Source organism: Carcharhinus amblyrhynchos, unplaced genomic scaffold, assembly GCF_965287045.1.
Source record: "Carcharhinus amblyrhynchos unplaced genomic scaffold, sCarAmb.v2.hapA scaffold_58, whole genome shotgun sequence".
NCBI lineage: Eukaryota > Metazoa > Chordata > Chondrichthyes > Carcharhiniformes > Carcharhinidae > Carcharhinus > Carcharhinus amblyrhynchos.
The window spans coordinates 891,103-916,909 of NW_027649798.1; the positions used below are offsets into that span (position 1 = coordinate 891,103).

General features: G+C 46.3%; 1 protein-coding gene across 4 annotated transcripts in view; it reads right to left on the reverse strand.

Annotated features, from left to right (window-relative positions):
• The window catches only part of LOC145337676 (cysteine-rich protein 2-like), an 86,999-nt gene that overhangs the window by 53,869 nt on the left and 7,323 nt on the right, over positions 1–25,807 (reverse strand). For all 4 annotated transcript variants that reach the window (XM_080182498.1, XM_080182497.1, XM_080182496.1 and 1 more), the window contains exons 3-4: positions 25,103–25,160; positions 14,463–14,666 (exon numbers count right to left, since the gene is read on the reverse strand). In XM_080182498.1, coding sequence (XP_080038624.1) covers positions 14,463–14,666; positions 25,103–25,160 — 262 coding nt within the window. The remainder of the gene's footprint in view (positions 1–14,462; positions 14,667–25,102; positions 25,161–25,807) is intronic.

A 25,807-nucleotide genomic window follows, 5' to 3' on the forward strand; every position in this document is an offset into this window, starting at 1 on the left:
ACCACTGTGCCACCATGTTACACTTGCAATACAGTGTTCAATTCTGGTCGCCACACTACCAGAAGGATGTGGAGGCTTTGGAGAGGGTACAGAAAAGATTTACCAGGATGTTGCCTGGTATGGAGGGCATTAGGAGACGTTGGAGAAGCTTGGTTTGTTCTCACTGGAGCGACGGAGGTTGAGGGGAGACCTGATAGAAGTCTACAAGATTATGAGAGGCATGGACAGAGTGGATAGTCAGAAGCTTTTTCCCAGGGTGGAAGAGTCAATTACTAGGGGGCACAGGTTTAAGGTGCGAGGGGCAAGGTTTAAAGGAGATGTACGAGGCAAATTTTTTTTTTACAAAGGGTGGTGGATGCCTGGAACTTGGGGGAGGTAGTGGAAGCGGATACGATAGTGACTTTTAAGAGATATCTGGACAAATACATGAATAGGATGGGAATAGAGGGATATGGTCCCCGGAAGGGTAGGGGTTTTAGTTTATCTGGTCAGCATAGGCTTGGAGGACAGAAGGGCCTGTTCCTGTGCTGTAATTTTCTTCGTTCTTTATTCTTTATCTCAACACAACTCCAGCTCAATATGAAGTTGAATAAACCTTCCAACAGCTGTAAAACAGTATGGCTTCTGGCACACATGGGTTCCCCAATGAAATATTATTTACCAAACTTCGCTGGATTCCAAGGAAGTGCCGGAAGATTGGAAAACAGCTAATGTTACGCCGCTGTTTAAAAAAGGTAGCAGACAAAAGGCAGGTAATTATAGGCCGGTTAGTTTAACGTCTTTTGCTGGAAAAATGACTGACTCCATCAAAGAAGAAATAGTGAGGCATCTTGAGAAGAATTGTTTGATAGAGCAGACGCAGCATGGATTTCTTAAGGGGAAGTCGTGTCTGACAAATTTATTGGAATTCTATGAGGATGTGACTAGTGCAGTAGACAGAGGGGAACCGGTGGATGTGGTGTTTCTCGATTTCCAAAAAGCGTTTGATAAGATGCTGCACAAAAGGTTGCTTCAGAAGGTCAGGGAGCATGGAGTTGGGGGTAAGGTGTTAGCGTGGATAGAGGGTTGGTTGTCTAATAGGAGGCAGAGAGTTGGCATCAATGGGTGCTATTCTGATTGGCGGTTGGTGACTAGTGGAGTGCCGCAGGGATCGGTGCTGGGGCCTCAACTATTTACTATTTATATAGATGATCTGGAGGAGGGGGCTGAGTGTAGGGTGTCGAAATTTGCTGATGACACGAAGATGAGTGGAAAAACAAATTGCGTGGAGGGTGTGGAAAGTCTGCAGAGGGATCTGGATAGGCTGAGCGAGTGGGCAAGGACCTGGCAGATGGAGTATAATGTTAGCAAGTGTGAGGTTATCCACTTTGGCAGGAATAATTGTAGGAGGGATTACTATTTAAAGGGCGAAAAGCTGCAGCATGGTACGGTGCAGAGGGACCTGGGGGTCCTTGTGCATGAGTCGCAAAAACCCAGTCTGCAGGTGATCAAGAAGGCGAATGGGATGCTGGCCTTTATAGCGAGGGGGATAGAATATAAAAGTAGGGAGGTCTTGCTGCAACTGTACAGGGCATTGGTGAGGCCGCAGCTGGAGTACTGTGTGCAGTTTTGATCACCGCACTTGCGGAAGGATATTTTGGCCTTGGAGGGAGTGCAGAGGAGGTTCACTAGGCTGATACCAGAGATGAGGTGGTTGGACTATGAAGAGAGGCTAAATAGACTGGGTCTGTACTCGTTGGAGTTTAGAAGGATGAGGGGGGATCTTATAGAGACGTATAAGATAATGAAGGGGATGGATAGCGTAGAGGTAGAGAGATTCTTCCCGCTCAGAAAGGACAGCAGGACTAGAGGGCACAGCCTCAAGATAACTCGCTGGGGTCTTTTAAAAGACTTCTGGATGAGTATATGGGATTTAGTGGGATTGGGAGTTATAGATAGGTCTATGGATTGGTAGGTGTTGATGTGATCGGTGCAACTCGTGGGCCGAAGGGCCTGTTTGTGCCGTAGTGTTCTATGTTCTACAGTACTCTCGGTGTGACCTCACCAAGGCCCTGTATAATTGTAACAACACATCCCTGCTCCCGTACTCAAAACCTCTCACAATGAAGGCCAACATACCATTTACCTTCTTTACCACCTGCTGCACCTGCATACTTACCTTCAGATGTGGCACATCCTCCTCAAATTCAGCTGCCCTCAGAAATTTGTCACCATTCTCGCCTGCTTGGCACTGACATGCAAACTGTCCCCACCACAGATCCAGTACAAGTGCAAACTGGAGTCAAACAGTGCAACATCATTGCACCAACGTTCTTCCCCATCATCCTCGAAGCTGCTCATTGGAGTGGAGCTAACTGAGCGGGCAAGCAGGAAACTATTCAATCTCCCCAACCTCAGTCATCGAGCTGCAGTACACAGATAATGCCTATGTGCACATACTCATAGGCCGAGCCACAAACCATCATCATGCATTCGCCGAGGCATACAAGAGGATGGGTCTCAGGCTAAACATCCAGAAAACAAACGTTTTCTACCAGTCCATTCCTACCACACAGTCTGCCCCTGCTCCACTGTGAACCCCTGGACAACACCGATCATTTCTCATTCCTCAGGAGCTTTCTGCGGGCAGATCAACAATCAAATCCAACATCAACTTCAGTGCATCAGTGTAATCCTCACACGCCTGAGGAACAGAGTGTTTCCCTCCTTGATCGGGGAGGCGATGGCGGAGTGATATTATCACAACTATCAATCCAAAAACTCAGCTGCAAAGTCTGAAGAAACGAAACCGGACAGACCACCTGGCATCAACCTAGACACCAGAAAAGACAATAGCAAAACAAACAGCCCTGTCCACGCTGCAAAGTCCTCCTTCCTAACATCTGGGGCTAGTGACAACATTGGGAGAGCTGTCTCACAGACCAGTCAAACAACAGCCATACATAGTCATTCTCACAGAATCATACCTTACAGATAACACCATCATTCCCATCCCTGGATATGTCCTGTCCCACCAGCAGGACAGATCCAGCACAGGTGGAGCACAGTGGTATACAGTCAGGATGGAGTTGTCCTGAAGGCCTTATCATTGACTCCGGAAGTCTCAGGGCTTCAGCTTAAACGTGGGAAAGGAAACCTCTTATTGGTTCCACATATTGTCCTCCTTCGACTGGTGATCAGTATTCCTCCATGTTGAGCAACACTTGGAGGAAGCACTGAGGTTTGCAAGGACACAGAATGTGCTCTGGATGGGGGATTTTAATGTCCACCACCAAGAGTGACTGGGCAGCAGCTCTACCGATCAAGCTGGTCAGGGCTTGAAGAATATAATTGCTACTCTGGGTCTGCAGCAGGTGGTGAAGGAACCAACAAGTGGAAGTAACATAATTACAAGACCCTTGTCAGGCCCCACTTGGAGTACTGTGTGCAGTTCTGGTCGCCTCACTACAGGAAGGATGTGGAAGCCATTGAGAGGGTGCAGAGGAGATTTACAAGGATGTTGCCTGGATTGGGAGGCATGCCTTATGAAGATAGGTTGAGGGAGCTGGGACTCTTCTCCCTGGAGAGACGAAAGATGAGAGACAACCTGATAGAGGTTTATAAAATGTTGAGAGGAATAGATAGGGTGGATTCTCGGAGGCTATTTCCCCAGGCTGAAATGGTCACTACGAGAGGACACAGGTTTAAGGTGCTGGGGAGCAGGTACAGAGGAGATGTCAGGGGTAAGTTTTTCACTCAGAGGGTGGTGAGTGAGTGGAATCGGCTGCCGTCGGTGGTGGTAGAGACGAACTCGCTGGGGTCTTTTAAAAGATTCTGGATGAGTACATGGGGTTTAATGGGATTGGGAGTTACAGATAGTTCTATGGCTTAGTAGGTATGGATATGATCGGCGCAACTTGTGGGCCGAAGGGCCTGTTTGTGCTGTAGTGTTCTATGTATGTTCTAACCTCATCCTTACCGATCTGCCAGCTGCAGATGCATCTGTCCGCTGCAGATGCATCTGTCCATGGCAGTATCGTAAGAGTGACTTCCGCACAGTCCTTGCAGAGACAAAGTCCCATCTTCCCACTGAGAATCACGTCCATCGTGTTGTGTAGCACTATCACCGTGCTAAATGGGACAGACTTCAAACTGATCTAGCAACTCCAGACTGGGTGTCTATAAGGTGCTGTGAGCCATCATCAGCCCCGGGGCTGTATTCCAGCACAATCTGCAACCCCATGGCCCGGAATATCCCCCACTCAAACATTACCAACAAGCCAGGGGATCAACCCTGGATCAATGGAGGAGGCAGGAGGGCACGTCAAGAGCAGCATCAGGCATACCAAAAAATGAGGTGTCCACCTGGTGAAGCTACAACACAGGAATACTTGCAGCTAAACGGCATAAACAGCAAATGACAGACAGAGCGAAGGGTCCCACAATCAAAGGATCAGATCCAAGCTCTGCCACATCGAACTGTGAAAGGTGATGGACAATTAAACAACTCACTGCAGGAGGAAACTCCACAAATATCCCCATCCTCAATGACAGAGGAGCCCAGCACGTCAGTGTAAAAGATAAGGCTGAAGTATTCACAGCAATCTTCAGCCAGAAGTACCGAGCGGATAATCCATCTCCGCATCCTCCAGTGGTCCTCAACATCTCAGATACCAGTCTCCAGGCAATTCCATTCGCTCCCCGTGATATCAAGAAACAGTTGGACGCACTGGATGCTGCAAAGGGAATGGGTCCTGATAACATTCCGGCAATAGCACTGAAGACTTGTGTTCCAGAACTTGCTGCTCCCCTAGCCAAGCTCTTCCAGCACAGTTACAACACTGGCATCTATCCAACAATGTGGAAGATTGCCCAGGTATGTCCTGTACACAAAAAACAGGACAAATCCAACCCAGCCAATTACTGCCCAATCAGTCTACTCTCGATCATCAGTAAAGTGATGGAAGGGGTCATCGACAGCGCGATCCAGCAGGACCTGCTCAGCAATAACCCGCTCAGTGACGCCCAGTTTGGGTTTCTCCAGGGTCACTCAGCTCCTGACCTCATCACAGCCTTGGTTCAAACATGGACAAAAGAGCTGAACTCCAGAGATGAGGCGAGAGTGACAGCCTTTGATATCAAGGATGCATTTGACAGAGTGTGGCATCAAGGAGCCCCAGCAAAACTGGAATCAATGGGATCGGGGGCAAATACTCTGCTGGATGGAGTCATACCTGGTACATAGGAAGATGGTTGTGGCTGTGGAGGGTCAGTCATCTCAGCTTCAGGACATCTCTGCAGGAGTCCCTCAGGATAGTGTCCTAGGCTCAACAATCTTCAGCTGCCTCATCAATGACCTTCCCTCCATCGTAAGGTCAGAGTGCAGATATTCGCAGATGATTACACAATGTTCAGCACCATTCCCCACTCCTCAGATACTGAAGCAGATGTTGGATGCATCCCAGGACCGGATGGAATGCATCCAAGGGTTCTGAAAGAAATGGTGGAGGTGATAGTGGATGCCTTGGTGATTATTTTCCAAATGTCGCTGGATTCCGGGGAAGTGCCGGAAGATTGGAAAACGGCTAATGTTACGCCGTTGTTTAAGAAGGGTGGCAGGCAAAAGGCAGGGAATTATAGGCCGGTTAGTTTAACATCTGTTGTAGGTAAAATGTTAGAATCCGTGATAAAGGAGAAAATAGCAAGGCATCTTGAGGAGAATTGTTTGATAGAGCAGACGCAGCACGGTTTCGTTAAGGGGAAGTCGTGTCTGACGAATTTATTGGAGTTCTATGAGGATGTGTCTAGGGCGGTGGATAGAGGAGAGCCAGTGGACGTGGTCTTTCTTGATTTTCAGAAGGCATTTGATAAGGTGCCGCACAAGAGGTTATTACAGAAGGTCGGGGGCATGGAGTTGGGGGTAGGGTGTTAACGTGGATAGGGGATTGGCTGTCAAATAGGAGGCAGAGTGGGGGGGGTCAATGGGTGCTATTCGGATTGGCTGTTGGTGACTAGTGGAGTGCCCCAGGGGTCGGTGCTGGGGCCTCAGCTATTCACCATTTATATAGATGATCTGGAGGAGGGAACCGAGCGTATGGTGTCCAAATTTGCTGATGACACCTCGATTGGTGGAACGGCAAATTGTGCGGAGGGTGTGGAAAGTCTGCAGAAGGATCTAGATAGGCTGGGCGAATGGGCCAGGAACTGGCAAATGGAATTTAATGTTGGCAAGTGTGAAGTTGTCCACTTTGGTAGGAATAATGGTAGGAAGGACTATTACTTACATGGCGAAAAACTGCAGCATGCGACGGTGCAGAGGGACCTCGGGGTCCTTGTGCATGAGTTGCAAAAACCCAGCCTGCAGGTGCAGCAGGTGGTCAGGAAGGCAAATGGGATGCTGGCCTTCATAGCGAGGGGGATTGAATATAAAAGTAGGGAGGTCTACTTGAGAAGGTGACCAAAGAGGTGGATGGGGGCAAGGCAGTTGACGTGGTATACATGGATTTTAGTAAGGCGTTCGATAAGGTTCACCATGGTAGGCTTCTGCAGAAAATGCAGATGTATGGGATTGTGGGTAATCTAGGAAGTTGGATCAGGAATTGGCTATCAGATAGGAGACAGAGGGTGGTGGTGGATGGTAAATATTCATCATGGAGTACAGTTACGAGTGGTGTGCCTCAGGGATCTGTTTTGGGGCCACTGTTGTTTGTAATTTTTATTAATGATCTGGATGAGGGTATAGTTGGGTGGATTAGTAAATTTGCTGATGACACCAAAGTTGGAGGTGTGGTAGATTGTGAGGAAGGGTGTCATAGTCTGCAGGGAGACTTAGATAGGTTGCAGAGCTGGGCCGAGAGGTGGCGGATGGAATTTAATGCGGAGAAGTGTGAGGTAATTCACTTTGGTAGGAGCAACAGATGTGTTGAGTATAGGGCTAACGGGAGGACTTTGAATAGTGTGGATGAACAGAGGGATCTAGGTGTATGTGTACATAGATCCCTGAAAGTTGGGAATCAAGTAGATAAGGTTGTTAAGAAGGCGTACGGTGTCTTGGCGTTTATTGGTAGGGGGATTGAATTTAGGAGTCGCAGTGTAATGTTGCAACTGTACACTACTCTAGTGCGGCCGCACTTGGAGTACTGTGTGCAGTTCTGGTCCCCGCATTACAAGAAGGATGTGGAGGCGTTGGAGAGGGTGCAGAGGAGGTTTACTAGGATGTTGCCTGGTATGGTGGGGAGGTCCTATGAGGAGAGACTGAGGGATTTAGGGTTGTTTTCGTTGGAAAGAAGGCGGCTAAGAGGGGATCTTATTGAAACATATAAGATGATTAGAGGTTTAGATAGGGTGGATAGTGATAGCCTTTTTCCTCGGATGGAGAAAGCTAGCACGAGGGGGCATGGCTTTAAATTAAGGGGGGGTAGCTACAGGACGGATGTCAGGGGTAGGTTCTTTACCCAGCGGGTGGTGAGGGATTGGAATGCCCTGCCTGCTGCAGTTGTAAATGCGTCTAGTTTGGGGGCGTTTAAGAGATCTCTGGATAGGTTTATGGACGAAAAGGGATTGGTATAGGCTAGTGGGTCATTGTTTTTGTAACTGGTCGGCGCAACATCGTGGGCCGAAGGGCCTGTTCTGCGCTGTAATGTTCTATGTTCTATGTTCTATGTCTTGCTGCAACTGTACAGGGCACTGGTGAAGCCGCAGCTGGAGTACTGTGTGCTGTTTTGGTCGCCGCACTTACGCAAGGATATTTTGGCCTTGGAGGGAGTGCAGAGGAGGTTTACTAGGCTGATACCGGAGTTGAGGGGGTTGAACTATGAGGAGAGGCTGAATAAACTAGGCTTGTACTTGTTAAGAGTTTAGAAGAATGAGGGGAGATCTCATTGAGACATATAAGATGATGAATGGAATGGATAGGATAGAGGTGGAGTGGCTCTTCCCACTCAGAAAGGACAGTAGGACTAGAGGGCACAGCCTCAAGATAAAGGGGGGGCGGTTTAGAATGGAGTTGAGGAGGAACTTCTTCACTCAAGGGGTGGTGAATCTCTGGAATTCTCTGCCCATTGAAGTGGTGGAGGCTGCCTCGCTAAATATATTTAAGATGCGGGTTGATAGGTTTTTGATAGGCAAGGGGATTAAGAGTTATGGGGAGAGGGCGGGAAGGTGGAACTGAGACACGACAGATCAGCCATGATCTTATTGAATGGCGGGGCAGGCTCAAAGGGCTAGATGGACTACTCCTGCTCCTATTTATGTTCTTATGTGTTCAAATACAACAAGATCTGGACAATATCCAGGTTTGGGCTGACAAGTGGCAAGTGCCACACAAATGCCAGGTAATGACCATCACCAATAAGAGACACTCTAACCACCCCTTGACATTCAGTGGTGTTACCATCACTGAATCCCCCACTGTCAACATCCTGGGGTTACCACTGACCAGAAATTTAACTGGACTCACCAGATAAACACTGGCTACAACAGCAGGTCAGAGGCTAGGAATACTGCAGTGAGTAACTCACCTCTTGACTACCCAAAACCTGTCCACCATCTACAAGGCTCAAGTCAGGAGTGTGATGGAATACTAAAAGAGTTGAGTCGATGGTTAAAAAGAAAAAGGAGGCTTATGTTCGGATGAGATTTGAGGGCTCAGGTAGTGCACTAGAAAGCTTTAGATTGGCTAGGAGGGAGTTGAAGAGTGAGTTAAGAAGGGCTAAAAGAGGACATGAGAAGACTTTGGCTGATAGGATTAAGGAGAATCCTAAGGCGTTCTATAGGTATGTCAAGAACAGAAGGTTGGTCAGGGCAAGATTAGGGCCAGTTACAGACAGCAGAGGGAAGTTGTGTGTGGAACTGGAGGAGATTGGAGAAGCATTGAACCAATATTTCTCTTCGGTGTTCACGCAGGGGGACATGAATATAGCTGAGGAGGACACTGGGTTGCAGGGGTGTAAAATAGACAGTATTACGGTTGATAAGGGGGATGTGCTGGATATTCTTGAGGGGCTGAAAATAGATAAGTCCCCTGGTCCGGATGGGATCTACCCTAGGATTCTCTGGGAGGCTAGAGAGGTGATTGCAGAGCCTCTGGCTCTGATCTTCAGGTTGTCATTGGTCTCTGGTGTAGTCCCGGAGGATTGGAGGATAGCGAATGTTGTCCCATTGTTTAAGAAGGGGAACAGAGACTTTGCTGGGAATTATAGACCGGTGAGTCTTACTTCTGTTGTGGGCAAGGTGTTAGAAAAAGTTATTAGGGATAGGATTTATAGTTATTTGGAGTGTAATGAATTGATTAGAAATAGTCAGCATGGTTTTGTAGCGGGTAGGTCGTGCCTTACTAACCTTTTTGAGTTTTTTGAGAAGGTGACCAAAGAGGTGGATGGGGGCAAGGCAGTTGACGTGGTATATATGGATTTTAGTAAGGCGTTCGATAAGGTTCACCATGGTAGGCTTCTGCAGAAAATGCAGATGTATGGGATTGTGGGTAATCTAGGAAGTTGGATCAGGAATTGGCTATCAGATAGGAGACAGAGGGTGGTGGTTGATGGTAAATATTCATCATGGAGTTCGGTTACGAGTGGTGTGCCTCAGGGATCTGTTTTGGGGCCACTGTTGTTTGTAATCTTTATTAATGATCTGGATGAGGGTATAGTTGGGTGGATTAGTAAATTTGCTGATGACACCAAAGTCGGAGGTGTGGTAGATAGTGAGGAAGGGTGTCATAGTCTGCAGGGAGACTTAGACAGGTTGCAGAGCTGGGCCGAGAGGTGGCGGATGGAGTTTAATGCGGAGAAGTCTGAGGTAATTCACTTTGGTAGGAGCAACAGATGTGTCGAGTATAGGGCTAACGGGAGGACTTTGAATAGTGTGGATGAACAGAGGGATCTAGGTGTATGTGTACATAGATCCCTGAAAGTTGGGAATCAAGTAGATAAGGTTGTTAAGAAGGCGTACAGTGTCTTGGCGTTTATTGGTAGGGGGATTGAATTTAGGAGTCGCAGCGTCATGTTGCAACTGTACACTACTCTGGTGCGGCCGCACTTGGAGTACTGTGTGCAGTTCTGGTCCCCACATTACAAGAAGGATGTGAAGGCTTTGGAGAGGGTGCAGAGGAGGTTTACTAGGATGTTGCCTGGTATGGTGGGGAGGTCCTATGAGGAGAGACTGAGGGATTTAGGGTTGTTTTCGTTGGAAAGAAGGCGGCTAACAGGGGATCTTATTGAAACATATAAGATGATTAGAGGTTTAGATAGGGTGGACAGTGATAGCCTTTTTCCTCGGATGGAGAAAGCTAGCACGAGGGGGCACGGCTTTAAATTAAGGGGGGGTAGCTACAGGACAGATGTCAGGGGTAGGTTCTTTACCCAGAGGGTGGTGAGGGATTGGAATGCCCTGCCTGCTGCAGTTGTAAATGCGCCTAGTTTGGGGGCGTTTAAGAGATCTATGGATAGGTTTATGGATGAAAAGGGATTGGTATAGGCTAGTGGGTCATTGTTTTTTTAACTGGTCGGCGCAACATCGTGGGCCAAAGGGCCTGTTCTGCGCTGTAATGTTCTATGTTCTATGTACCATCTACAAGATTCACTGCAGTAATTCACCAAAGATCCTTAGACAGCACCTTCCAAACCCACAACCATTTCCATCTAGAAGGACAAGGGCAGCGGGTAAATGGGAACATCACACCTGTAAGTTCCCCTCCAAGTCACTTAGCATCCTGACTTGGAAATATATCGCCATTCCATCGCAGTCGCTGGGTCAAAATCTTGGAATTCCCTCCCTAACAGCATTGTGGGTCAACCCAGAGCACATGGACTGCAGCGATTCAAGAAGGCAGCTCACCACCACCTTCTCAAGGGTAACTAGGGATGGGCAATAAATGCTGGCTAGTTAAGCCCATGTCCCATGAATGAATAATAAAAAAAATCCCTTCAGCCCCAAGAGGTATATTTAATTTCTTCTTGAAATCAGACAACGTTTTGGTCTGAACTACTTTCTGTGGGAGTGAATTCCACACATTCACCATCCTCGGGGTGAAGAAATCTCTCCTCACCTCAGTTCTAAAAGGTTTACCCCTTATCCTCAAACTATGACCCCTAGTTCTGGACTCTCCCCACCATCAGGAACATTCTTTTTGAATCTATCCTGTCTTAACACTTAGAATTTTGTAAGTTTCTATGTGATCCCCTCTCACTCTTCCAAACTCCAGTAAATATAGAACCATAGAAACGCTACACTGCAGAAAGAGTCTGCACTGACCACAATCCCACCCAGGCCCTACTCCCATATCCCTATATATTTTACCTGTTAATCCCTCTAACCTATGCATCACAGGACACTAAGTGGTAATTTTAACATGGCCAATCAACCTAACCCGCACATCTTTGGACTGTGGGAGGAAACCGGGGCACCTGGGAGGAAACTCACACAGACACGAGGAGAATGTGCAAAATCCACACAGACAGTGACCCAAACCGGGAATCGAACCCAGGTCCCCGGAGCTGTGAAGCAGCAGCGCTAACCACAGTGCCACTGTGCCGCCCCAAATATAATCCTAGCTGACTTAGTCTATTCTCATAACACAGACCTGCCATCCCAGGAATCCGTCTGGTAAATCTTCGCCGCACTCCCTCTATAGCAAGGGCATCCTTCCTCAGATAAGGATATGGAAGTTGCTCACAGTATTCCAGGTGTGGCCTCACCAACGCCCTGTACAATTGCAGCAAAACATCCCTATCTCTATACTCAAACCCTCTCACTATGAACATAAGAACATAAGAAATAGGAGCAGGAGTAGGCCAACTAGCCCTTCGAGCCTGCCCCGCCATTCAATAAGATCATGGCTGGTCTGTCGTGGCTCAGTTCCACATTCCCGCCCTCTCCCCATAACCCTTAATCCCCTCTCTCATCAAAAACCCATCAACCCGCGTCTTAAAAATATTTAGCGAGGCAGCCTCCACCACTTCAACGGGCAGAGAATTCCAGAGATTCACCACCCTTTGAGTGAAGAAGTTCTTCCTCAACTCTGTTCTAAACCGCCCCCCCTTTATCTTGAGGCTGTGCCCCCTAGTCCTACTATCCTTTCTGAGCGGGAAGAGCCTCTCCACCTCTATCCTATCCATCCCATTCATCATCTTATACGTCTCAATGGGATCTCGCCTCATTCTTCTAAACTCTAACGAGTACAAGCCTAATCTATTCAGCCTCTCCTCATAGCTCAACCCCCTCAACTCCGGCATCAGCCTAGTAAACCTCCTCTGCACTCCCTCCAAGGCTAAAATATCCTTGTGTAAGTACGGCGCCCAAAACTGCACACAGTACTCCAGCTGCAGCCTCACCAATGCCCTACACAGCCGCAGGGCATTGGTGAACATACCGTTTACCTTCTTTACTGCCTGCTGTACCTGCGCGCTTACTCTCAGCGACTGATACACGAGGACACCAAGGTCACATTGAGTATCCACCTCTCTCAATTTACACCCATTCCAGTAATAATCTATCTTCCTATTATTGCTCCCAAAGTGGATAACCTCACATTTATCCACATTATGCTGCATCTGCCATGCAGATACCCACACACTCAGCCTGTCCAAATCACACTGAAACATCTCTGCATCCTCCTCACAGCTCACCCTCCCACCCAACTTTGTATCATCTGTAAATTTGGAGATAATAGTCAGTTCCCTCTTCCAAATCATTCATATATAATGTCAACAATTGGGGTCTGAGCATAGATCCCTGCGGAACCCCACTAGTCACTGACTGTCAATCAGAAAAAGGCCCATTTATGCTAACTCTTTGCTTCCTATCTGCTAATCAGCTTTCTATCCATCTCAAGACATTACCTGCAATCCCATGTGCTTTAACTTTACATTGCAGTCACATCTCACTGCATTAAATTTTATCCATTACATGGTTCCTTCTTCTCCGATCCTTACTTTCCTGAATTCTGCTACCATCCTGCTGCTGGCAGTGGTGGTGGAGGCAGATTCGATAGGTCTTTTAAGAGACTCCTGGATGAGTACATGGGACTTAGTAAGATGGAGGGTTATAGGTAAGCCTAGTAAGTAAGGATATGTTTGGTGCAACTTGTGGGCCGAAGGGCTTGTTTGCGCTGTAGTTTTTCTGTGTTCTCTCCACCTCACTGTGGCCTGTAGCGATTCAAGAAGGCAGCTCACCACCGTCTCAAGGGCAACTAGGGATGGGCAATAAATACTAGCCAGCCACTGACACCCACATTCTGTGAATAAATTTTTAAAAACTGTTTATGGCACAGCCAAGCTTTGTGTTAATGCACATTTTGCAATGATGCTCAGGTGATTGATATACATCAAAAGAAGCAGTGGTGGCAATCCGTGGGGGAACATCACTGCATACACTTCCCTTCAGTCTGATAAACAACTGTTCACTAGTCTCTCAGCTAATTTTGTGTCAATGCACTTACTGCCACTCTAATTCCATGAGCTTCAATCTGCAAATCAAAGTGTTATTTTATCAAATGCCACCTGAAAATTCACACACAAATCCAGCACACTGCCTTTATTACCTCACTGTTACTTTATCAAAGAATTCAATCTCATTAGTCAAACATGACAGATTGGATTTGGTGAAGGATCAAAGTCCTGACGAATGGCAGATGGAGTTTAATTTAGATGAATGTGAGGTGATATATTTTGGCAGGTTGAACCAGGGCAGGACTTACTCAGTTAATGGTAGGGCACTGGGGAGAGTTACCAAACAAAGAGATCTAGGGGTACAGGTTCATTGCTCCTTGAAAGTGGAGTCACAGGTGGAGAGTGGTGAAAAAGGCATGCAGCATGCTTGGTTTCATCGGTCAGAACATTGAATACAGGAGTTGGGATGTCTTGTTGAAGTTGTACAAGACAATAGTAAGGCCACACTTGGAATACTGTGTGCAATTCTGGTCACCCTATTATAGAAAGGATAGTATTAAACTAGAAAAAGTGCAGAAGAGATTTACTTGGGATGCTACTGAGACTTGATGGTTTAAGTTATAAGGAGAGGCTGGATAGACTGGGACTTTTTCCTCTGGAGTGTAGAAGGCTGAGGGGTGATGTTATAGAGGTCTATAAAATAATGAGGGGCACAGATCAGCTAGATGGAGTCTAAAACTAGAGAGCATAGGTTTAAGGTGAGAGGGGAGAGATACAAAGTGTACAGAGGGACAATTTTTTCACACAGAGGGTGGTGAGTGTCTGGAACAAGCTGCCAGAGATAGCAGTAGATGTGGGTACAATTCTGTCTTTTAAAACGCATTTAGACAGTTACACAAGTAAGATAGGCATAGAGGGATATGGGCCAAATGTAGGCAGTTGGGACTAGGTTTGCAGTTTAAAAAAAAGAGCAGCATGGACAAGTTGGGCCCAAAGGCCTGTTTCTATGTTGTAAGCCTCTGCGATTCTATTACTCTACTTGGCCCATGTCTTGCATGCCTTGGCATCATAAGTGCACATTGAAATACTTCTTACCTCGGGATTGTGCTTTTGGTGCAGGAATTACTGTTCTCACTGGTGGTGGGGGTTTGACCAAAGTACTCTGCGCTGATGCTGGTGATGCAGATCTGGAAGGGTCAGAAGAATTGACAGGGAGATTCTGCATCAGCGCATTGACTGGTGGTTCTGCCGATGAATCTATTTGATAAATGTAAGAGCCACCATCACCAATATTGACCCCTGTGGAGGTAAAGGGAACAGTGAGCAGACAATCCGAACAAATTTACTTCAATTAAATTCCACCTTTAACATTTTTACCACCGCTTTATTTCACTGTCAAAAAAAAACTAGTTCAAAAGATTCACAGAGGTTGGACATATAAGATTGCCTTGTACCATTGAGCAGAACAAGTTTGTAGATAACACCTTTAATATGAAAAAATGTCCCACGTTGCTTCAGAGGAGCATTCAAACAAACTGTGACTTCAAGCCACAAAGGAGACACTAGGCCTGATGATCAAAAGCTTTACCATGAAGAGGAGACAAAGAAGGGTTGGGATGGAAATCCAGAGTTTGGGACTGAGACAATCGAAGGCATGACCCCCAAGAAGATGCAGGTTAGGTGGACTGGCCACGCTAAATTGCCTCTTAATGTTAGGGAGACTAGTTGGGGTATATGCATGGGGTTATGGGGATAGGGCCTGGGTGGGATTGTGGTCGGTGCAGACTCGATGGGCTGAAGGGCTTCATTATAGAGTTATAGAAATATAGAATTATATGATTCTATAACTAACTTTCAATTTTCGTTTTCCAAAAGTTAGATACAGAAGTTTTTAAGTTTGTTTATTAGTGTCACAAGTAGGCTTATATTAACAATGCAATGAAGTTACTGTTGACGACAATCACCAGGCAAGACTGTTCTCTTCCTGTTGGCGAACACTTCAGTGGTCACGGGCATTCGGCCTCTGACCTTCGGGTAAGCATTCTCCAAGGCAGCCTTCACGACACACGACAGCGCAGAGTCGCTGAGCAGAGACTGATAGCCAAGTTCCGCACACATGAGGATGGCCTCAACCGGGATCTTGGGTTCATATCACACTATCTGTAACCCCCGTGACTTGCCTGGGCTTGCAAAATCTCACTAACTGTCTTGTCTGGAGACAATACACATCTCTTTAACTTACACTTAATGCTATCTCCACTCACATTGTCTGCACCTTTAAGACTTGATTAGCTGTAAAGACTCACATTCTAATCAGTATTCTGTAAACTGTGTGCGCCTTTACATGCCCTGTTTATGATCAGGACTCCCCACTCACCTGACGAAGGGGCAAACCCCGAAAGCTAGCAGTGTTTACTACCAAACAAACCTGTTGGACTTTAACCTGGTGTCATGAGACTTCCAACTAGGGATGCACAGTTAGAAGTCTCAGTCTTCACCGAGGAGGACACGAACAGTTTGCCGGATATTAAAGATAGAAGGATGGTAGGAGTTGAGGGCCTGAATGTGATTACTGTCACTAGAGAGATATTGCTTGATAGACTAGTGGGACTGAAGGTGGACAAGTCCCCAGGACTGGATGGAATGCATCCCAGGGTTCTGAAGGAAATGGCAGAGGTGATAGTGGACGCCTTAGTGATTATTTACCAAACTTCGCTGGATCCCAAGGAAGTACTGGAAGATTGGAAAACAGCTAATGTTATGCCGCTGTTTAAAAAAGGTAGCAGGCAAAAGGCAGGTAATTATAGGCCAGTTAGTTTAACGTCTGTTGTTGGAAAAATGCTTGAATCCGTCATCAAAGAAGAAATAGCGAGGCACCAAGAGAAGAATTGTTTGATAGAGCAGACACAGCACGGACTCGTTACGGGGAAGTCGTGTTTGACAAATTTATTGGAATTCTACGAAGATGTGACTAGTGCGGTGGATAGAGGGGAACTGGTGGATGTGGTGTTTCTCGATTTTCAAAAGGCGTTTGATAAGGTGCCGCACAAAAGGTTGCTTCAGGAGGTTAGGGGGCATGGAGTTGGGGGTAAGGTGTTAGCGTGGATAGAGGATTGGTTGTCTAATAGGAGGCAGAGAGTTGGTATCAATGGGTGTTATTCTGAATGGCGGTTGGTAACGAGTGGAGTGCCGCAGGGATCGGTGCTGGGGCCTCAGCTATTTACCATTTATATAAATGATCTGGAGGAGGGGGCTGAGTGTAGGGTGTCGAAATTTGCTGATGACACAAAGATGAGTGGAAAAGCAAATTGTGCGGAGGGTGTGGAAAGTCTGCAGAGGGATCTAGATAGGCTGAGCGAGTGGGCGAGGACCTGGCAGATGGAGTATAATGTTAGCAAGTGTGAGGTTATCTGCTTTGGCAGAAATAATAGTAGGAGAGATTACTATTTAAAAGGCGAAAAGCTGCAGCATGCTACGGTGCAGAGGGACCTGGGGGTCCTTGTGCATGAGTCGCAAAAGCCCAGCCTGCAGGTAATCAAGAAGGCGAATGGGATGCTGGCCTTTACAGCGAGGGGGATAGAATATAAAAGCAGGAGGTCTTGCTGCAACTGTACAGGGCACTAGTGAGGCCGCAGCTGGAGTACTGTGTGCAGTTTTGGTCACCGTACTTGCGCAAGGATATTTTGACCTTGGAGGGAGTGCAGAGGAGGCTCACTAGGCTGATACCGGAGATGAGGGGGTTGGACTATGAAGAGACACTAAACAGACTGGGTCTGTACTCGTTGGAGTTTAGAAGGACGAGGGGGGGATCTTATAGAGACGTATAAGATAATTAAGGGGATGGATAGGGTAGAGGTGGAGAGATTCTTCCCGCTCAGAAAAGACAACAGGACTAGAGGGCACAGCCTCAAGATAAGGGGGAGGCAGTTTAGAATGGAGTTGAGGAGGAACTTCTTCGCTCAAAGGGTGGTGAATCTCTGGAATTCTCTGCCCGTTGATGTGGTGGAAGCTACCTCGCTAAATATATTTAAGACGCGGGTAGATAGGTTTTTGGTAGGCAAGGGAATTAAGGGTTATGGGGAGAAAGCGGGAATGTGGAACTGATCCACTTCAGATCAGCCATGATCTTATTGAATGGCGGGGCAGGCTCGAAGGGCTAGATGGCCCACTCCTGCTCCTATTTCTTATGTTATATTCTTAACAGATTTATTTGGTAGCACAAGCCACAAGCTTTTAGAGCGCTGCTCCTTCATGAGATGAGTGGGAGGTCTGTTCATAAACAGGGCATGTAAGGAAACAAGGAAAACCCTAAAGCTTTCTCTAGGTATGTCAGGAATAAAAGAATAACTAGGGTAAGATTAGGGCCAGTCAAGGTCAGTAGTGGGAAGTTGTGCGTGGACTCTGAAGAGTTAGGAGAGACGCTAAATTAATATTTTTCGTCAGTATTCACACAGGAAAAAGACAATGTTGTCGAGATACAGACTATTAGACTAGACGGGATTGAGCTTCATAAGGAGGAGGTGTTAGCAATTCCGGAAAGAATTAAAATAGATAAGTCCCCTGGGTCGGATGGGATTTATCCTAGGATTCTCTGAGAAGCTAGGGAGGAGATTTGATCTTTATGTCGTCATTGTCTGCAGGAATAGTGCCAGAAGACTTGAGGATAGCAAACGTTGTCCACTTGTTCAAGAAGGGGAGCAGAGACCATCCTGGGAATTATAGGCCGGTGAGCCTTACTTCTGTTGTGGGCAAAGTTTTGGAAAGGATTATAAGAGATAGGATTTATAATCATCTAGAAAGGAATAATTTGATTAGGGATAGTCAACAAGCTTTTGTGAAGGGTAGGTCATGCCTCACAAAGTTTGAGTTCTTTGAGAAGGTGACCAAAGAGATGGATGAGGGTAAAGCAGTTGACGTGGTGTACATGGATTTCAGTAAAGTGTTTGATAAGGTTCCCCATGGTAAGCTATTGCAGAAAATACAGAGGCATGGGATTGAGAGTGATTTAGCGGTTTGGATCAGAAATTGGCTAGCTGATAGAAGACAGAGGGTGGAGGTTGATGGGAAATGTTCATCCTGGAGTTCAGTTACTAGTGGTGTACCGCAAGGATCTGTTTTAGGGTCACTGCTGTTGTCATTTTTATAAGTGACCTAGATGAGGGCGTAGCAGGATGGGTTAGTAAATTTGCAGATGACACTAAAGTTGGCGGAGTTGTGGACAGTGTGGAAGGATGTTGCAGGTTACAGAGGGACATAGATAAGCTGCAGAACTGGGCTGAGAGGTGGCAAATGGAGTTTAATGCGGAAAAGTATGAAGTGATTCACTTTGGAAGGAGTAACAGGAATACAGGGTACTGGGCTAATGGTAAGATACTTGGTAGTGTGGATAAGCAGAGAGATCTCAGTGTCCATGCACATAGATCCCTGAAAGTTGGCACCCAGGTTGATAAGGTTGTTAAGAAGGCGTACGGTGTGTTAGCTTTTATTGGTAGAGGGATTGAATTTTGCAGCCGTGAGGTCATGTTGCAGCTGTACAAAACTCTGGTGCAGCTGCACTTGGAGTATTGCATACAACTCTGGTCGCCGCATTATAAGAAAGATATGGAGGCATTGGAAAGGGTGCAGAGGAGGTTTACCAGGATGTTGCCTGGTATGGTGGGAAGGTCTTATGAGGAAAGGCTGAGGGACTTGAGGCTGTTTTCATTAGAGAGAAGGTGGTTAAGAGGTGACTTAATAGAGGCATACAAGATTATCAGAGGATTAGATAGGGTGGACAGTAAGAGCCTTTTTCCTCAGATAGAGATGGCTAGCATGAGGGGACATAGCTTTAAATTGAGGGGTGATAGATTAGGATAGATGTCAGAGGTAGGTTCTTTAGTCAGAGTAGTAAGGGCATGGAATGCCCTGCCAGTAACAGTAGTGGACTTGTCAACATTAAGTGCATTTAAATGATCATTGGATAAACATATGGATGATATTGGAATAGTGTAGGTTAGACGGGCTTTAGATTGGTTTCACAGGTCAGCACAACATCGAGGGCCGAAGGGCCTGTACTGCGCTGTAATGTTCTACGTGGATGAAGATGTTGGGGGAAGGGGAGGGGAAATGGATGGGACAGAGATAAAATTTAGAAAAGGGGAAGTGTCCGAGATGGACCAGGTGAAGGTGATGGAGGGGTGGAAATTGGAAGTGAAGTTGTGGTCTTCTCTATATCGGAGAGACCAAGTGTAGACTGAGTGATCACTTTGCGCACAGACCGAAGGTGCCATTTTAACACATGATCCTGCTCCTATGCCCACGTCTGTCCTTGGCCTGCTGCAATGTTCCAGTGAAGCTCAACACAAACTGGAGGAACAGTTTCTCATCTTCCAGCTGGGCACTTTACAGCCTTCCAGTCTCAACATCGAATTCAACAACTTCAGGTGATTCGCTCTACCCCACCTCCACCCTTTTGTTTTCATTCTATTTTATTTAGTTTTTTAGTGTTCTCTACCTTTTATTTCTTTATTGTCTTTCTTCATTTTTCTTCCCTTTCCCCCACTCTTTCCCCCTACTTTACCCCTTCCCTTACCTTTTCTCCCCCTGCTTCCCCTTTTCTCATCCATTTCCTCTTGCCCCAACATCTTCATGTCACAGTTTACCTCCTCATTTCAGCTTCTCTGCCATTTGGCCATTCACATCTTTTCTTCTCTGTGGACTGTCATTAACAGTCTTTTCCTCAGGTTTCTGTGGCTAGGACTCAGCTTTCCTTCCCTTTCCCTGCAGGATAAATATCTCCCACTTTCTGGATAGCACAGTGGTTAGCAGTGCTACTTCACAGCGCCAGGGACCTAGGTTCGATTTCCAGCCTGGCTCACTGTCTGTGCGGAGTCTGCACATTCGCCCTATGTTTGGGTGGGTTCCCTCTGGACGCTCCGGTTTCCTCCCACATTCTGAAAGCTGGTTGGGTGCATTGACCTGAACAGGCACCGGGCTGTGGCAACTAAGGGAATTTCACAGTAACTTCATTGCAGTGTTAATGTAAGCCGTAGTTGTGACTAATAAATAAGCTTTAACTTTTAGCTTTGACAAAGGGTCATTTGGATTTGAAACTTCAGCTCTCTTTTCTCCTTACAGGAGCTGCCAGACCAGCTGAGATTTTCCAGCATTTTCTCTTTTGATTTCAGATTCCAGCATTTGCAGGAATTTGCTTTTATCCAATGAATTAAAAACGGTTGGCTACAGTTTGTGTAAATTTTCAATAGCAGCCAGAAGACCAAACCCTCATCCCTGTGAAATCTCCCTTCTCATTGAGAGAACACATTAGAATCCCATACAATCTCTACAGTGCAGAAGGAGGCCATTCAGCCCTTCGAGCCTGCACCGGCCACAATCTCACCCAGGCCCTTTTCCTGTCGCCCCACATATTTACCTTGCTAATCCCCCTGAAACTAGCGTCAATTTAAAATGGCCAGTCAACCTAACCCGCACATCTTTGGACTGTGGGAGGAAACCAGAGAACCTGGAGGAAAACCACGCAGACAGTGAATGTGCAAACCCCATACAGACTGTGACCCAAGGCTGGAATTGAATCTGGGTTTCTGGCGCTGTAAGACAGCAGTACTAACCACTATGCCGCCCTATGACAATCAATAAACCAGTTACCAGCAATCAATCTGTCTCCTCAGCCTCACCAATAATAGAGGAAGAGCCAACAAAACTTGTCACACTTGCAGAGGTGCCAATAGCCATCAAAGGTTTCCTCTGGATTTTGAGCAGATGGTTAGGAAGTGTTCATTAGCCTGTAACTGATGCATCAACAAGCAGGTTCACATGACCTAAACTTCTGGCCTTTTGGAAGTTTTAATATTATATCTGCAGACTTGTTTAACCTCCAGCCTGCATACATCAAAGCAAGACTCCAGGCTGACCAATAGCCTGCATCAAGTCTAAACCTCCCTCAAAGCCCATTTCACTGCTATCACTTGCCAAGCAGACCAATTTTATTTTATTCATTTATGGGATGTGGTTGTCACTGGTTAGACCAGCATTTATTGCCCATCCCTAGCTGCTCTTCAAAGGATGGTAGTGAGCTGCCTTCCTCAACCACTGCGTTTCCTGAGGAACTTCCTGTTAGTACTGTTACTACGCCCTGATAGTACTGTTAGAGAGGGAATACCCAGGATTTTGACTCTTTCTAGGTACCAACCTCATCTTTGATTTGATTTTATTATTGTCACACGTATTAACATACAGCGAAAAGTATTGTTTCTTGTGCGCTATACAAAGCATACTGTTCACAGAGAAGGAAATGAGAGAATGCAGAATGTAGTGTTACAGTCACAGCTAGGGTGTAGAGAAAGATCAACTCAATGCGAGGTAGGGCCATTCAAAAGAAAGGTTCACTAGGCTGATAGCAGAGACGAGGGGGTTGGCCTATGAAGAGAGACTAAATAGACTGGGTCTGTACTCGTTGGAGTTTAGAAGGATGAGGGGGGATCTTATAGAGACGTATAAGATAATGAAGGGGATAGACAGGGTAGAGGTAGAGAGATTCTTCCCGCTTAGACAGGATAGCAGGACTAGAGGGCACAGCCTCAAAATGAGGGGCGGGCAGTTTAGAATGGAGTTGAGAAGGAACTTCTTCACTCAAAGGGTGGTGAATCTCTGGAATTCTCTGCCTGTTGAAGTGGTGGAGGCTACCTCGCTAAATATTTTTAAGTCACGGGTAGATAGGTTTTTGGTAGACAGGGGAATTAAGGGTTATGGGGAGAAAGCGGGAAAGTGGAACTGATCCACTTCAGATCAGCCATGATCTTATTGAATGGCGGGGCAGGCTCAAAGGGCTAGATGGCCTACTCCTGCTCCTATTTCTTGTGTTATGTTCTTGAAAGTCTGACAGCAGCAGGGAAGAAGCTGTTCTTGAGTTGGTTGGTAGGTAACCTCAGACTTTTGTATCTTTTTCCTGAAGGAAGAAGGTGGAAGAGAGAATCTCGCTGCACTACCTTGAACTTTAAAAGGGTTCTGTAATTCCTGGTGTCATTCGCTGAACATGCTGAAACTGTAACTCCTCTGAAGGAACTCTCAGTGGGTTCTGACTCAACAAATAATGTGAATTGATATCCAGATCTGTGGTTCTTTTTCTTTTAAGTTATGAATAACTGTATAAACCTCTCCCTCTTATCTTTGTGTGTGGCATGTGGTGTGTCTGGAGTGTGTATGAAGTTGTGGCAATTCCCTTGGTATAAATAAACAATATTAATACAATTAATTCTAAAGAGAGAGTTTGCTGCAACGCACTTTTGAAATTGAGCTCACAAAGTGAGGGTCTGGGAAAACACCTCCGCTTAGGGGAAGATGGCAACAGAATAAAGGATCTCAGGCTTGCCTCTCTCCCCTGTCCACAATACAATGAGGGAGGTTTTGCTTACATACAAAGTAGCACCAAGTTCAGATTGATAGAGTACCATTTCAATAGAATACTTACTTAACATGGGGACGTTGGTGGGTGAGGGAACTTGGTTGGACTAGGAGATTACAGGGACTAGGAACGTCTGAAATGTGGAGTTTTTTCAAGGAGCAGCTACTGCGGGTCTGTGATAGGTATGTCCCTGTCAGGCAAGGAGGAATTGGTAGGGCTAGGGAACCGTGGTGCACAAAAAAAGTTGATTTGTTGGTTAGGAAGAAGAAGGAGGCTTATGTTCGGATGAGGCTTGAGGGCTCGGGTAGTGCAGTAGAAAGCTTTAGATTGGCTAGGAGGGAGTTGAAGAGGGAGTTAAGAAGGGCTAGAAGAGGGCATGAGATGACTTTGGCTGATAGGATTAAAGAGAATCCTAAGGCGTTCTATAGGTATGTCAAGAACAGAAGGTTGGTTAGGGCAAGATTAGGGCCAGTGACAGACAGTAGGGGGAAGTTGTGTGTGGAACCGGAAGAGATTGGAGAGGCATTGAACCATTATCTCTCTTCGGTGTTCACGCAGGACAATATGAATGTAGCTGAGGAGGTCACTGGGGTGAAGGGGTGTAAAATAGAAAGTATTGCAGTTGATACAGAGGATGTGTTGGATATTCTAGAAGGGTTGAAAATAGATAAGTCCCCTGGTCCAGACGGGATTTACCCTAGGATTCTATGGGAGGCAAGAGAGGTGATTGCAGAGCCACTGGCTCTGATCTTCAGGTCGTCGTTGGTCTCTGGTATAGTACCGGAAGATTGGAGGACAGCGAATGTTGTCCCATTGTTTAAGAAGGGGAACAGAGACTTCCCTGGGAATTATAGACCAGTGAGTCTTACTTCTGTAGTGGGCAAGGTTTTAGAAAGAATTATTAGGGATAGGATTTATAGTTATTTGGAGAGTAATGAATTGATTAGAGATAGTCAGCATGGTTTTGTAGCAGGAAGGTCGTGCCTTACTAACCTTATTGAGTTCTTTGAGAAGGTGACCAAAGAGGTGGATAGGGGTAAGGCAGTAGACGTGGTATATATGGATTTTAGTAAGGCGTTTGATAAGGTTCACCATGGTATGCTTCTGCAGAAAATGCAGATGTATGGGATTGGTGGTAATTTAGGTACTTGGATCAGGAATTGGTTAGCAGATAGGAGACAGAGGGTGGTGGTTGATGGTAATTATTCATCATGGAGTTCGGTTATGAGTGGTGTGCCTCAGGGATCTGTTTTGGGGCCACTGCTGTTTGTAATCTTTATTAACGATCTGGATGAGGGTATAGTTGGGTGGATTAGTAAGTTTGCTGATGACACCAAAGTCGGAGGTGTGGTAGATTGTGAGGAAGGGTGTCGAAGTTTGCAGGGTGACTTGGACAGGTTGCAGAGCTGGGCCGCGAGGTGGCGGATGGAGTTTAATGCGGAGAAGTGTGAGGTAATCCATTTCGGTAGGAATAACAGATGTGTTGAGTATAGGGCTAAAGGGAGGACTTTGAATAGAGTGGAGGAGCAGAGGGATCTAGGTGTATGTGTACATAGATCCCTGAAAGTTGGGAATCAAGTAGATAAGGTTGTTAAGAAGGCGTACGGTGTCTTGGCGTTTATTGGTAGGGGGATTGAATTTAGGAGTCGCAGCGTCATGTTGCAATTGTACACAACTCTGGTGCGGCCGCACTTGGAGTATTGTGTGCAGTTCTGGTCCCCACATTACAGGAAGGATGTGGAGGCTTTGGAGAGGGTGCAGAGGAGGTTTACCAGGATGTTGCCTGGTATGCAGGGGAGGTCCTATGAGGAGAGACTGAGGGATTTGGGGTTGTTTTCGCTGGAAAGAAGGCGGCTAAGAGGGGATCTTATAGAAACATATAAGATGATTAGAGGTTTAGATAGGGTGGATGGTGATAGCCTGTTTCCTCGGATGGAGAAAGCTAGCACGAGGGGGCATGGCTTTAAATTAAGGGGGGGTAGTTATAGGACGGATGTCAGGGGCAGGTTCTTTACCCAGAGGGTGGTGAGGGACTGGAATGCCCTGCCTGCTGCAGTTGTAAATGCGCCTAGTTTGGGGGCGTTTAAGAGATTGGTGGATAGGTTTATGGACGAAAAGGGATTGGTTTAGATTAGTGGGTCAATGTTTTTCTTTTAAAAATAAGACTGGTCGGCGCAACATTGTGGGCCGAAGGGCCTGTTCCGCGCTGTAATGTTCTATGTTCTATGTTCTACCACAAGTGCTGTTCTAGTCTCCTACCAAACAAGCAGTCATCATGAGAGCATGTGATATACCCAGACTCAGCTGAAATTGTGTGCAAGCAACATTCACTAACCTTTGGGTCCAAACAGTGTGGCATAGCATGGCTTGTGACAATAAGGCTTTCCATCATGCTAAAAAAAAACCAAATCATCGTTATCATAGAATGGTTATAGCAAAGAATTTGGCCATTCAGCCCACTATGTCATGCCAGCTCTCTGCAATAGCTAGTCCCACTTCCCAAACTTTCCTGAGCTCTGCAAATGTTTTCTCCGGATAATTATCCCGTTTGAACCCGTCTCCACCACACTCTCATACACTACATTCCAGATCCTAACCACTCGCTGTGTGAATCTGTCTCCACCACACTCTCAGACAGTGCACGCGGTGGGCTTGAGGAAGAGTTCTTGGAATGCTGTCAGGATAGTTTCCTTGAACAGTATGTAACAGAACCTACGAGGGAGAGAGTATCTTAGATCTGGTACTGTGTGACGACGCAGGAAGAATTAGGGATCTTATTGTGAGGGATCCTCTTGGGACAAGTGATCATAGTATGGTTGAATTTCTGATGCAGATGGAGGATGAGAAAGTAGGGTCCCGAACGAGCGTCCTCTGTTTGATCAGAGGGGAGTATGATAAGATGAGAGCGGAATTGGTGAATGTAGATTGCGGGCGCAGATTGGTAGGTAGGACGGCTGAGTAACAGTGGAGGATTTTTAAGGAGATCTTTTTCAGTGCTCAGCAGAAATATATTCCAATGGTAAAGAAGGAATGTAGGAGA